This window comes from Scyliorhinus torazame, chromosome 3 (genome assembly GCF_047496885.1).
Source record: "Scyliorhinus torazame isolate Kashiwa2021f chromosome 3, sScyTor2.1, whole genome shotgun sequence".
Lineage (NCBI taxonomy): Eukaryota > Metazoa > Chordata > Chondrichthyes > Carcharhiniformes > Scyliorhinidae > Scyliorhinus > Scyliorhinus torazame.
The window spans coordinates 331,426,415-331,439,903 of NC_092709.1; the positions used below are offsets into that span (position 1 = coordinate 331,426,415).

At 45.5% G+C, this 13,489-nt stretch overlaps 1 protein-coding gene across 1 annotated transcript in view; it reads left to right on the forward strand.

Annotated features, from left to right (window-relative positions):
* The window catches only part of dnaaf9 (dynein axonemal assembly factor 9), a 279,052-nt gene that overhangs the window by 38,437 nt on the left and 227,126 nt on the right, over window positions 1-13,489 (forward strand). The window contains exons 5-6 of the mRNA XM_072497670.1: window positions 5,754-5,850; window positions 11,206-11,312. Of these exons, the coding sequence (XP_072353771.1) occupies window positions 5,754-5,850; window positions 11,206-11,312 (204 nt within the window). The remainder of the gene's footprint in view (window positions 1-5,753; window positions 5,851-11,205; window positions 11,313-13,489) is intronic.

The window sequence follows — 13,489 nt, forward strand, 5'->3', positions numbered from 1 at the left end:
CCAATTTTATTATGACTCCGGACCAGACCCGAACAGTTGCTGGGATACCGGAAAGAAACCCCAATATTTTGTTTAATTCGTAAGATTGTGAGGAAATGATCTTTTGCTCCAGGAGTGATTCCAAGCACAAATAAGGATATGGTGTATTAAAACAAACTTTGTTATTAACAGTCTTAAACTTACTTTAACGTCTTAAAAGAAAATAGCTTACTACAATTACCAGTTAAGCAGTGCTTAACAATAAAATTAAACACTTTTATCTCCTAATTGCTATCTTTTTATTTTCAATCAAACAAACTCATCTTGGTCAAAACCCATTTTTAACTGCAATTAGCAGACCCAGGAATACTTGCTGTATAACAATGGCCCAGAGAGAGCTTTGAGAGAGCGAGAGATCCTTCAAGATCCAGCTTGCAGATTCTTGCCTGTGTCAAAATACTGTTTGACTTCCCAGCATTTGGCAAAAAGTTCCTATTCTGTTCAGTCAAATCTTTAACTCTCTCTGGGTGGCACGGCGGTGCAGTGGTTAGCACTGCTGCCTCACGGCGCAGAAAACCCAGGTTCGATCCCGGCCGCGGGTCACTGTCCGTGTGGAGTTTGCACATTTTCCCTGTGTCTGCGTGGGTTTCCACTGGATGCTCCACTGTCCTATCACAGTCCAAAGATGTGCAGGCTAGGTGGATTGGCCATGCTAAATTGCCCCTTCATGTCCAAAAGGTTGGGTTACGTGGGGTTGCTGGGATAAGGGAATAGGATGGAGACGTGGCTTGGGTGGGTGGGGATACTGGGCTAGAGCGGCGATTGGGCCTAGGAGGGGTGCTCTTTTGAAGTATCGGCGCAAACTCGATGGGCTGAATGGCGTCCTGCTGCACTCTAGTGATTCTAAGGTGATGTTGCAGTCCTTGAGGTGTAAATATACCCACAGTGCAGTTAGGGAGGGAGTTCCAGATTTTGACCCAGGGACAATGAAGTTTTATGGGGGGTGCTGTCTCTCTGCTGGGGAGCTGTAAAATGGGGGCGTGGGGGGGAGCGGGGTGGTCTGGTGAGGGTGCCGTAGGCAGGATTTGCATTGCGTGGGGGAAGGGGCCCTCCAATTGACTTTGGGGGCAACTCAAAGGTCCACTGCGAGGTCCACCGCGCCAGGGTCATGCTGGGAAATACCTGCACCAATTTTAGCCCACGTGAATCCTGGCCCAGAGGACCGGAGATTCACGCAGGCTTGGGGAATTCGGTACCCGGGGCTAGTTTCGCACGGGGCTAAAAGAGGTTGCTTTTAAAGCAGACCAAGACAGGCCAGCAGCACGGTTCGATTCCTGCACCAGCCTCCCCGAACAGGCGCCGAAATGTGGCGACTAGGGGCTTTTCACAGTAACTTCATTGAAGCCTACTTGTGACATTACATACATAGATTAACATAGAATTTACAGTGCAGAAGGAGGCCATTCGGCCCATCGAACCTGCACCGGCTCTTGGAAAGAGCACCCTACCCAAGGTCAACACCTCCACCCGATCCCCATAACCCAGTAACCCCACCCAACACTAAGGGCAATTTTGGACACTATGGGCAATTTAGCATGGTCAATCCACCTAACCTGCACATCTTTGGACTGTGGGAGGAAACCGGAGCACCTGGAGGAAACCCACGCACACACTGGGAGGATGTGCAGACTCCGCACAGACAGTGACCCAAGCCGGAATAAGCAATTGTCTTTTCATTTTTTCACCCAACCTGTTCTAAGGATGCCATTGAGTCAATTTGATCTATTTGAACCCTCTTGCTGGTGGAGAATCAAGCCTAATGTTACTAACTATCTGCTCACCAGGGAACCTTCTTTCTATAAATAAAATTCTATTAAGTGGATTCATAATTGACTTTGCTGTAGGTGACAGAGGCTGATGACAGGTGGTAGCTTTAGGAACTGGAAGTCGGTTCTAGGGATCTGTGCTGGGTCCCCGATTGTTTGCCATGTGGGGGGTAGGATCAGTAGGTTTGCTGATGCCACAAAGATTGGTTGGGTGGTTAACAAATGAGGTTGAGAATCTTGGGTTACAGAAAGAGATAGACGGGATGGTCAAATGGGCAGCTAAGCTGCGGTGCTGAGGACCCGGGTTCGAATCCCAACCCTGGGTCACTGTCTGGAATATGCACGTTCTCCCCATGTCTCTGTGGGTTTCACCCCCAAAACCCAAAGATGTGCAGGTTAGGTGGATTGGCCACATTAAATTGCCCATTAATTGGAAAAATAAATAATTGGGTACTCTAAAATTGGCCAAAAAGGCGTAGATGGAATTTAACCCTGAAAAATGTGAGATGATACACTTTGGAAGGAGTAATTTGACAAGAAAGTATTCCGTGAATGGCCTGACATTGGGAAGTTCTGAGGAACAAAGGGACCTTGGCGTGTTTGTCCATAGATCTCTGAAAGCAGAAGGTTGGTAGGGTGGTGAAGACTTATGGGACACTTGCCTTTATCAATTGAGGGATAGATTACAAAAGCAGGGAGGTCATGTTGGAATTGTATAGAACTTTGATGAGGCCACAGCTGGAGTAGTGTGTGCAATTCTGGTGCCACATTATAGGAAGGATAATAATAATCGCTTATTGTCGATGTGATTGCACCGGAGGGGGCACAGACGTGATTTACCAGAATATTTCCTGGGATGGCATATTTAAATTATGAAGAGAGGATTGTCTTGGGTTGTTTTCGCTGGAGCAGAGAAGACCGGGTTGACCTGATCGAGGTGCACAAGATTAAGAGGAGTATGGATAGCTATTCTCCTTAGTTAAAGGATCAGTTATAAGGGGATGCAAGTTCAAAGTGAGGGGCAGGAGGTTTAGGGCAGATTTGAGGAAAAACCTTTTTACCCAGAGGGTGGTGCCGGTCTGGAATGCAATGCTAGGGAGGGTGGTAGAGGCGGGTTGCCTCATGTCCTTAAAGTACCTGGATGAGCACGTCATAACATCCAAGGCTATGGACCAGGTGCTGGCAAATGGGATTAGGTAGGCAGGTCAGGTATTTTTCCTGCGTCGGTGCAGATGTGATCGGCCGAAGGGCCTCTTCTGCACTATTATTCTGTGATAGCCCTACTTTGGCAAACAATATCCATGGATGTAATAAATTATGATCTTTTACCATGTTTCAATTACACCTCTAGCCCCAAAGTCTAGCTGCCTTTCAAACCAGGATTTAAAAAAAAACAGTACTGTGCAAAAGACAAGGCTGAGGCATTCGCAACAATCTTCAACCAGCAGTGCCGAGTGAATGATCCATCTCGGTCTCCTCCGGAGGTCCTGAACATCACAGATGTCAGTCTTCAGCCAATACGATTCAATCCATGTGATATCAAGACACTGCTGAAGGCACTGGATACTGCAAAGGCTATGGGCCCTGACCATATTCTGGCAATAATACTGAAGACTTGTGCTTCAGAACTTGCAGCACCCCTAGCCAAGCTGTTCCAGTACAGCTACAGAACTGGCATCTACCCAGCAATGTAGAAAATACAACCCAGCCAATTACCGCCCGATCACTCTACTCCATCATCAGCAAAGTGATGGAAGGAATCATCAACAGTACTATCAAGCAGCACTTACTGAGCCATAAGCTGTTCACGGACACTCAGTTTGAGTTCCGCCAGGGCCACTCAGCTCTTGACCTCATTACAGTCTTGGTTCAAACGTGGACACAGAAACTGAATGGCAGATATGAGGTGTGGGTGACTGCCCTTGACATCAAGGCAGCATTTGACCGAGTATGGCATCAAAGAGTCAATGGGAGTCCGGGGGGGGGGGGGGGGGGGGGGGGGGAGAAAGCTCTTCTCTGGTTGGAGTCATACCTGACACAAAGGAAGATGCTTGTCATGGGTGGAAGTCATTCATGTCAGCTCCAGGACATCACTGCAGGAGTTCCTCAGCACAGTAGCATAGTGGTTAGCACTGTGGCTTCACAGCGCCAGGGTCCCAGGTTTGATTCCCTGCTAGGTCACTGTGTGGAGGCTGCACGTTCTCCCCGTGTGTGCGTGGGTTTCCTACGGGTGCTCCCTCCACCATCGACGAACAGTGGCAGCCTTGTGTATCATTTACAAGATGCATTGTAGGAACTCATTAAGGTTCCTTAGACACCACCTTCAAAACCCATGATCACTATCATCTAGAAGGACAAGTGCAGCAATACCTGGCAACTCCAGTACCTGGAGGTTCCCCTCCAAGTCACTCACCACCCTGACTTGGAAATATATCGCCGTTCCCTCACTGTCGCTGGGGCAAAATCCCAGAACTCCCTCTCTAACAGCATAGTAGATGTACCCATACCTCATGGACTGCAGCGGTTCAAGAAGGCAACTCACCACCACCTTCTGAAGGGCAACTGGGGATGAGCAATAAATTCTGGCCTAACCAGCGACGTCCACATCCCGTGAATTAATTTTTAAAAAAAAAGTAACTCCCAGGTTTTTAATAGTGGGGGATTCCGTGATGGTAATGCCATTGAATGTTAAGGGGCTACAAGAAAATCTTCCTGGTTGGAGATGGTCTTTGCCTTGCACTTGTGTGGCATGAATGTAACTTGCCACTTGCCAGCCTAAACCTGGATCTTGTCCAGGCCTTGCTGTATTTGTACATGGACTGCTTCAGTATTTGAGGAATCCCGATTAGGGAGACATTGGGCAGTAATTCGTGGATATTCCCACTTTTGACCATATGCTGGAGTGAAGGTCATTGATGAAGCAGCTGAGATTGGTTGGTCCTAGGATACTCCCCTGAGGAACACCTGCAGTGATGTCCTGGAGCCGTGATGATGGCCTCGAATAGCTAGAGCCATCTTCCTTTTCTGCTGGATATGGCTCCAACCAGTGGAGAGTTTTCCCTCTGATTCCCATTGACTCCAGCTTTGCTTGGGGGCTGCCTTGTCATCAAGGGAGTCATTGTTTTCCCCACCTCTAGAGTTTAGGCCTTTTTCCCATGTCTGAACCCAAGTGTAATGTGGCCAGAACTGAGTGACCCTGGCAGGTCTTGAGCTGGTCTTCAGTGAGCAGGTGCCTCTTGATTGTACTGTTGATGACCCATTTCATCACTTTACTGGTAATAGAGTATACTGATGGGATGCTAATTGGCCAGGTTGTACTTTTATGTATGACATAGCTGGGCAATCTTCCACATTGCCGGGTATATGCAAATGAGACCTTGGGCTTCATCAAAAGAGGTATTGACTATAAAGGAATCTAATGATTCTATGTCTATGAATAGGATCATAGAATCGTTGCAGTACAGAAGGATGTAGTTTAGCTGCTGGAGTCCATGTTGATTCTGTGTTCACAAGTTTAGCTGGTCCACAGAAGAGCAGAAAAATGTGCTTTTAAAATAGATATCCTCAGGAAATGGGCATCATTAACGATGCTGGCATGTATTACCCACGCTGGTTTGAGAAAGCGATGGTGTCTTGAATTGTTAGTGTTAGTGTGGTGAAAGTGCTCCTAAAATGCTGTCGAGCTGGAGCGATAGGATTTTGCTCACGTGACTATGAATAAGCAGTGATACATTTCCAAGTCAAGATACTTGAGTGACTTAGAGGTGGTGGTGTTTTCAAGCATGCGACTCTTGCTCTTGTCTATCTAGGTTGGGAAGGTCATTGATTTGGGAGTTCTGCACAAGATGTCTAGACTACTAGTTCAATATATAAATTATTAGAATAATTTGTTACACAAATAAAATTTTATTCTTGGCAACTGACTGGGTTTAAACTTATTTTCTTCAGTATGAAGATGAAGAGGCTGCCGAGGAGTTTAAAATTACCAGCTTTGTGGATATGGTGCGCGATTGTTATCGCATTCGAGTGCCGTACAGCTTTCAGGGTAAAGATAAAAATGTTTTCCAATATTATAAATATGCAAAATAGTTAAAGTCATGCAAATAATTTTTTAAAATTTGCCTTGTTATCCTTGATCTTGTATCCCTGCTATGTTATGTGTTTTGAGCAAAGACATTCTGGCTAGGATTGTAGAACAATTTATTTTGGTTTATACCTGATCTGTCTCTGCTGCTGGTGAAATGAATACTGGAAATCTGACCCATTTGTAATTCGAAATGCATTCTGATGACTGCTGGCTACAAGACCAAAAGACAAGGGAGCAGAATTAGGCCACTCGGCCCATCAAGTTTGCTCTGCCATTCAGTCATGGCTGATATTTTCTCATCCCATTCTCCTGCCTTCTACCCATAACCCCTGATCGCCTTATTAATCAAGAACCTATCTATCTCTGTCTGAAAGACACTTCGTGATTTAACCGCCACAGCCTTTTGCGGCAAAGAATTCCACAGATTCACAACCCTCTGGCTGAAGAAATTCCTCCTCATCTCTGTTTTAAAGGATCGTCCCTTGAGTCTGAGATAGTGTCCTCTGGTTCTAGTTTTTCCTGCAAGTGGAAACATGCTCTCCACCTCCACTCTATCCAGGCCCCTCAGTATCCTGTAAGTTGCAATAAGATCCCCCCCCCCCCCGTCCTGCTAAACTTCAACGAGTACAGACCCAGAGTCCTCAACCGTTCCTCGTAATACAAGTTCTTCATTCCAGGGATCGTTCTTGTGAACCTCCTCTGGACCCTTTCCAAGGCCAGCACATCCTCCTTGGATACGGGGCCCAAAACTGTTCACAATACTCCAAATGGGGTCTGACCAAAGCCTTATACAGCCTCAGAAGTACATCCCTGGTCTTGTATTCTAGCCCTCTTGACATGAATGCTAACATTGCATTTGCCTTCTTAACTGCCGATTGAACCTGCACGTTAACCTTAAGAGAATCGTGAACAAGGACTCCCAAGTCCCTTTGTGCTTCTGATTTCCTAAGCATTTCCCCATTTAGAAAATAGTCTATGCCTAAATTCCTCCTTCCAAAGTGCATAACCTCACACTTTTCCACATTGTATTTCCTCTGCCACTCTCCTAGCTTGTCCAAATCCTTTTGCAGCCCTCTTGCTTCCTCAATACTACCTGTCCCTCTACAGATCTTTGTATCATCTGCAAACTTAGCAACAGTGCCTTTAGTTCCTTCTTCCAGATCACTAATGTATATTGTAAAAAGTTGTGGTCCCAGCTTAGTTGAGATCTTTTATTTATTTTGATGAACTTCACGTTTTCTTAACCCAAGTTCCCATCTTAAATTTATTTGGTCCTCTCTCCTCATGAAGCAGTCAGCAAATTGTTTTGTTATTTTAATTTTTAAGTAACATATTGTTGGACTCAACAATTATAGGGGTGGTCCTTTAAATTATTAGCTAAAATGATTCCTGAAAATTACTGAATTTCTAGAAATAAGAGTGAGTTATAATCGTTTGAATACTGTCCATGACTGTCTCAAATGTTAGGTACATTCGACAAGCTTGAAATAATATCGTAACTGAGACCAGATGTGACGCAGGGAGTTTGAACGTGGCACAGAAGTCGTGGGACAGTGAATTAATTTGGAGTAATTGATTAATATCTAATTAACCAATCGTCTGTTAAGTGACTGACACTTTCCTGAACGAATCAAGGGGGTCCCAGGCTGAGAATTAGACCCAATGAAACTAAGTAAGGGGCTAAATCCAAATAAGAACAAAGAAAAGTACAGCACAGGATCAGGCCCTTCGGCCCTCCAAGCCCATGCCGACCATGCTGCCCGTCTAAGCTAAAATCTTCTACACTTCCTGGGTCGTATCCCTTATTCCTATCCTATTCACGTATTTGTCAAGATGCCAATTAAATGTCATTATCGTCCCTGCTTTCACCACCACCTCCGGCAGCGAGTTCCAGGCACCCACGACCCTCTGTGTATAAAAAAAAAACGTGCCTCGTACATCTCCTCTAAACCTTGCCCCATACACCTTAAACCTATGCCCCCTAGTAATTGACTCCTCTACCATGGGGAAAAATCTCTGACTATCCACTCTGTATATGCCCCTCATAATTGTGTAGACCTCTATCAGGTCGCCCCTCAATCTCCGTTGTTCCAGTGAGAACAAACCGAGTTTATTCAACCGCTCCTCATAGCTAATGCCCTCCATACCAGGCAACATCCTGGTAAATCTCTTCTGCACCCTCTAAAGCCTCCCCATCCTTCCGGTAGTGTGGCACCCAGAATTGAACACTATACTCCAAGTGTTGCCTAACTAAGGTCCCAAATAGCTACAACATGACTTGCCAATTCTTGTACTCAATGCTCCGGCCAATGAAGGCAAGCATGCCGTATGCCTTCTTGACTACCTTCTCCACCTGTGTTGCCCCTTTCAATGACCTGTGGACCTGTACACCTAGATCTCTTTGACTTTCAATACTCTTGAGGGTTCTACCATTCACTGTATATTCCCTACCTGCATTAGACCTTCCAAAATGCATTCCCTCACATTTGTCCGGATTAAACTCCCATCTGCCATCTCTCCCCCCAAGTCTCCAAACGACCTAAATCCTGCTGTATCCTCTGACAGTCCTCATCGATATCCGCAATTCCACCAACCTTTTGTGTCATCTGCAAACTTACTAATCAGACCAGTTACATTTTCCTCCAAATCATTTGTATATACTACAAACAGCAAAGGTCCCAGCACTGATCCCTGCGGAACACCACTAGTCACAGCCCTCCAATTAGAAAAGCACCCTTCCATTGCTACTCTGCCTTCTATGACCTAGCCAGTACTGCATCCACCTTGCCAGCTCACCCCTGATCCCGTGTGACGTCACCTTTTGTACCAATCTACCATGAGGGACCAAAGGCCTTACTGAAGTCCATATAGATAACATCCACTGCCCTGAATCAATCATCTTTGTGACCTCTTCGAAAAACTCTTGTCAAGTTAGTGAGACACGGCCTCCCCTTCACAAAACCATGCTGCTTCTCACTAATACGTCCATTTGCATCCAAATGGGAGTAGATCCTGTCTCGAAGAATTCTCTCCAGTAATTTCCCGACCACTAACAGACATGAGGCTCACCGGCCTGTAGTTCCCAGGATTATCCTTGCTATCCTTCTTAAACAAAGGAACAACATTGGCTATTCTCCAGTCCTCCGGGACATCACCTGAAGACAGTGAGGATCCAAAGATTTCTGTCAAGGCCTCAGCAATTTCCTCTCTAGCCCCCTTCAGTATTCTGGGGTAGATCCCTTCCGGCCCTGGGGACTTATCTACCGTAATATTTTTCAAGACGCCCAACACCTCGTGTTTTTGGACCTTGATGTGACCCAGGCTATCTACATACCCTTCTCCAGACTCAACATCCACCAATTCCTTCTCTTTGGTGAATACTGCTGCAAAATATTAATTTCGTACCTCACCCATTTCCTCTGGCTCCACACATAGATTCCCTTGCCTATCCTTCAGTGGGCCAACCCTTTCCCTGGCTACCCTCTTGCTTTTTATGTACGTGTAAAAAGCCGTGGGATTTTCCTTAGCCCTATTTGCCAATGACTTTTCGTGACCTCTTCTAGCCCTCCTGACTCCTTGCTTAAGTTCCTTCCTACTTTCCTTATATTCCACACAGGCTTCGTCTGATCCCAGCCTTTTAGCCCTGACAAATGCCTCCTTTTTCTTTTTAACGAGCCCTACAATATCTCTCGTTATCCAAGGTTCCTGAAATTTGCCGTATTTATCCTTCTTCCGCACAGGAACCTGCCGGTCCTGAATTCCTTTCAGCTGACATTTGAAAGCCTCCAACATGTCAGATGTTGATTTACCCTCCGACATCCTCCCCCAATCTAGGTTCTTCAGTTCCTGCCTAATATTGTTATAATTAGCCTTCCCCCAATTTAGCACATTCACCCTCGGACCACTCTTATCCTTGTCCACCAGCACTTTAAAACTCCTGAACTGTGGTCACTGTTCCCGAAATGCTCCCCTACTGAAACTTCTACACCTTGCCGTGCTCATTCCCTAATACCAGGTCCAGTACAGCCCCTTCCCTAGTTGGACTGTCTACATATTGTTTTAAGAAGCCCTCCTGGATGCTCCTTACAAACTCTGCCCCGTCCAGGCCCCTAGCACTAAGTGAGTCCCAGTCTATAATGGGGAAGTTGAAGTCTCCCATCACCACAACCCTGTTGTTTTTACTCGTTTCCAAAATCTGTCTACCTATCTGCTCCTCTATTTCCTGCTGGCTGTTGGGGGGCCTGTAGTAAACCCCCAACATTGTGACTGCACCCTTATTCCTGATCTCTACCCATATAGCCTCGCTGCCCTTTGAGGTGTCCTCCCGTAGTACAGCTGTGATATTCTCCCTAATCGGTAGCGCAACTCCGCCACCCCTTTTACATCCCTCTCTATCCCTCCTGAAACACATAAATCCTGGAACGTTTAGCTGCCAATCCTGTCCTTTCCTCAACCAGGTCTCTGTAATGGCAACAACATCATAGTTCCAAGTATTAATCCAAGCTCTAAGTTCACCTGCCTTACCCGTAATACTTGCAGTAAACCATATGCACTTCAGGCTACCAGACCTGCTGTTTTCAGCAACATCTCCCTGCCTGCTCTTCCTCAGAGCCATACTGGCCCTATTCCCTAGTTCTCCCTCAATGCTTTCACCTTCTGACCGATTGCTCCGGTACCCACCCCCCTGCCACACTAAGGATTCCCTTATGAATGTGATCCGTCTAACTGATTAGCAGAGAAATTATAGCCGTCGGAGAATAAACATTACTTTTAAAGTCTTTGTTGAAATGACTTTTAATTTTGTAAATCTGAAGTCACTTTTATCTTAGAAAGTCTTTGCTTCCCTAGTTGGTGCCTCAGTGACATTTCGAGAGACCCTGGGAAAAAGCATTTTCCAGTTAATTTTGTGTGAATGTAACAAAATGTGTTCTTAAGAAATAAACTTTGCTTTACATTCATTCAACCGGACTGACTTATCTATCAGCGAGAGATCAGACGAATCTTACCAGTATTGTTGTCCCATCCTTGATATATACTGGCAGTTGCAGATGAACCATGCCAATGCACTTTCCACACTAATATGCCATCTGGATTATTGAATTGGAAATGAGCTGTGCCATCATTGTGGATGTATATATAAAGGTGCAAAACCCTGGCATCTTTTTTTTTTCATTTGCCGTTGTATTTGATATTGAATTACATGTGGTTGAAATTATGGCATCTCATATATTACGTTATATTCATTTAATGGATCTGTAACTTTGTTTCACAATCACCTCATTGTGCTCGTTCTGTGCCCATTGCTATTTTTAGGCCATGTTCAGAAGTTTGACATGTTTATTGTTGAGAAGTGGCCCATTGTACAAGCATTTGCTCTGGAAGGAATTGGAGGAGGGGAGTTTTTTACAATGAAACATGAGGTATTTAAAAATTTTATGTGAGTTATATAGTATCATTAAAGTCTCTCTTGGTCTATTAGCCTCTCCAAACACTTTCTTTGTCTGTCAACCCCCACCCCTTCTCAATTTGTCATACTCTTTACTCTCTCTCTCTCTCTCTCTCTCTCTCTCTATCTCTATCTCTATCTCTATCTCTCTCTCTCTCTCTCTCTCTCTCTCTCTCTCTCTCTCTCTCCATCAAATACTTTACAGTGCCGTTTTGCCCATCAGGTCTGCACCGGCCCTTGGAAAGAGCCCCCTACCCAAGCCATGCCTCCACCCTATTCCCTTAACCCAGCAATCCCACCTAACCTAACCTTTTGGACATTAAGGGGCAATTGATCATGGCCAATCCACCTAATCCGTACATCTTTCACTGTGGGAGGATGCCGGAGGAAACCCACGCAGTCACGGGCAGAAAGTGCAAACTCCACATAGACAGTCACCCAAGGCCGGAATTGAACCCGAGTACCTGGAGCTGTGGGGCAACAGTGCTAACCACTGTGCCACCATGCCGCCCCTAATTCCCGTCCTCCCTCTCTCCCTTGTCCCGTCCTCCCTCTCTCCCTTGTCCCGTCCTCCCTCTCTCCCTTGTCCCGTCCTCCCTCTCTCCCTTGTCCCGTCCTCCCTCTCTCCCTTGTCCCGTCCTCCCTCTCTCCCTTGTCCCGTCCTCCCTCTCTCCCTTGTCCCGTCCTCCCTCTCTCCCTTGTCCCGTCCTCCCTCTCTCCCTTGTCCCGTCCTCCCTCTCTCCCTTGTCCCGTCCTCCCTCTCTCCCTTGTCCCGTCCTCCCTCTCTCCCTTGTCCCGTCTCCTCTCTCCCTCATGGGAGTTTGTGATACTGGCCCTTTGAGGAACTGGCACACAGCAGGGACATGATTGCAGCAGCAGTAATTGATAGTGAGTGGCTATAATTGGTAAACTGTTGTAAATGGACAATAAATAGAATTCACCTTCATTAGCATTGTACATGCTAATTCAGAGAAAATGGCCTCTGCTATAACTCCACTGGCATTATGCTGTTTCCGTCATTGTTGTTTGTTTTATTTTTCTCGTCTTCACTCTCAAACTTTTGCATCATTTTGGATTGCTTGCAAAGGATTGATCAATGTCGGCTGCATTTGTGATAGAGTTTGTAGAGAAAAGCTGGCTCTCTGCAGCTGTATCCAATATATTCTATTAATAGTTACAGTTTTCTCCCCTTACACTTTCACTTTCATACAACCTCCTTCCTCACCCTTGTGTGCAATAATATCCTGGCCTTTTCTCCGAGCTGCCAGCTAAACTCCTATGTCCTTACCTACCACTTGCTTTGCTCTCATTTAACTTACCTTAACGGTCCGTCCATCTATTTCCCCGCTCCTACTTCAGTCTAGGATGGTAAGAACCTTCCATTGTTCAACGTATTCAAACTATACTTACTATCTGTTGACCGTTCAAACGTTATTTGCCTTTTTTCATATAATGATTACATTGAGCAAAGGGCATACATCCTGTGTTTTATCGGCATTCGCAATGTTGCGAACAATTAGTATTTACCTTTACTAACTTTAAAAAAAAAAAAAAAAAAATTTAGAGTGCCCAATTCATTTTTTCCAGTTAAGGGGCAATTTTAGAGTGGCCAATCCACCTACCTTGCACATCTTTAGGTTGTGGGGGTGAAACCCATGCAAACACTTGGAGAATATGCAAACTCCACACGGACAATGACCCAGAGCCGGGATCAAACCTGGGACCTCGGTGCCGTGAGGTGGCGGTGCTAACCACTGCACTACCGTGCTGCCCCACCTTTTCTAGCTTAAACACAAATTAGATATTCAGCTGGTATCAAAATTCAACATATTTTTAAGTATACAGCAGAATACTTGAGAATCCAAACTCAGGTTATTGGCAAAATTGAGCCTTAAAGATGTCACTAAAGACATAATGTTTTGAGATTGTTTTCAATTTGTTTGAACACTGATACAAGTTTCAGTCCTTGGATTTAGGCAAATCATCTGCATGCAGATGTGAAACTTACAGGCTATGGATGTATTGTATGTGAAGAAACCATCTGGTGGTGAAATTGTGTACCTGCATTCTCAATGTCGCCACAGGAATTTGTCGTGGTTGGAAAATGGATAGAGTAATGTGCTGATAAGGCCACCCCTTCAACTGCTCTTA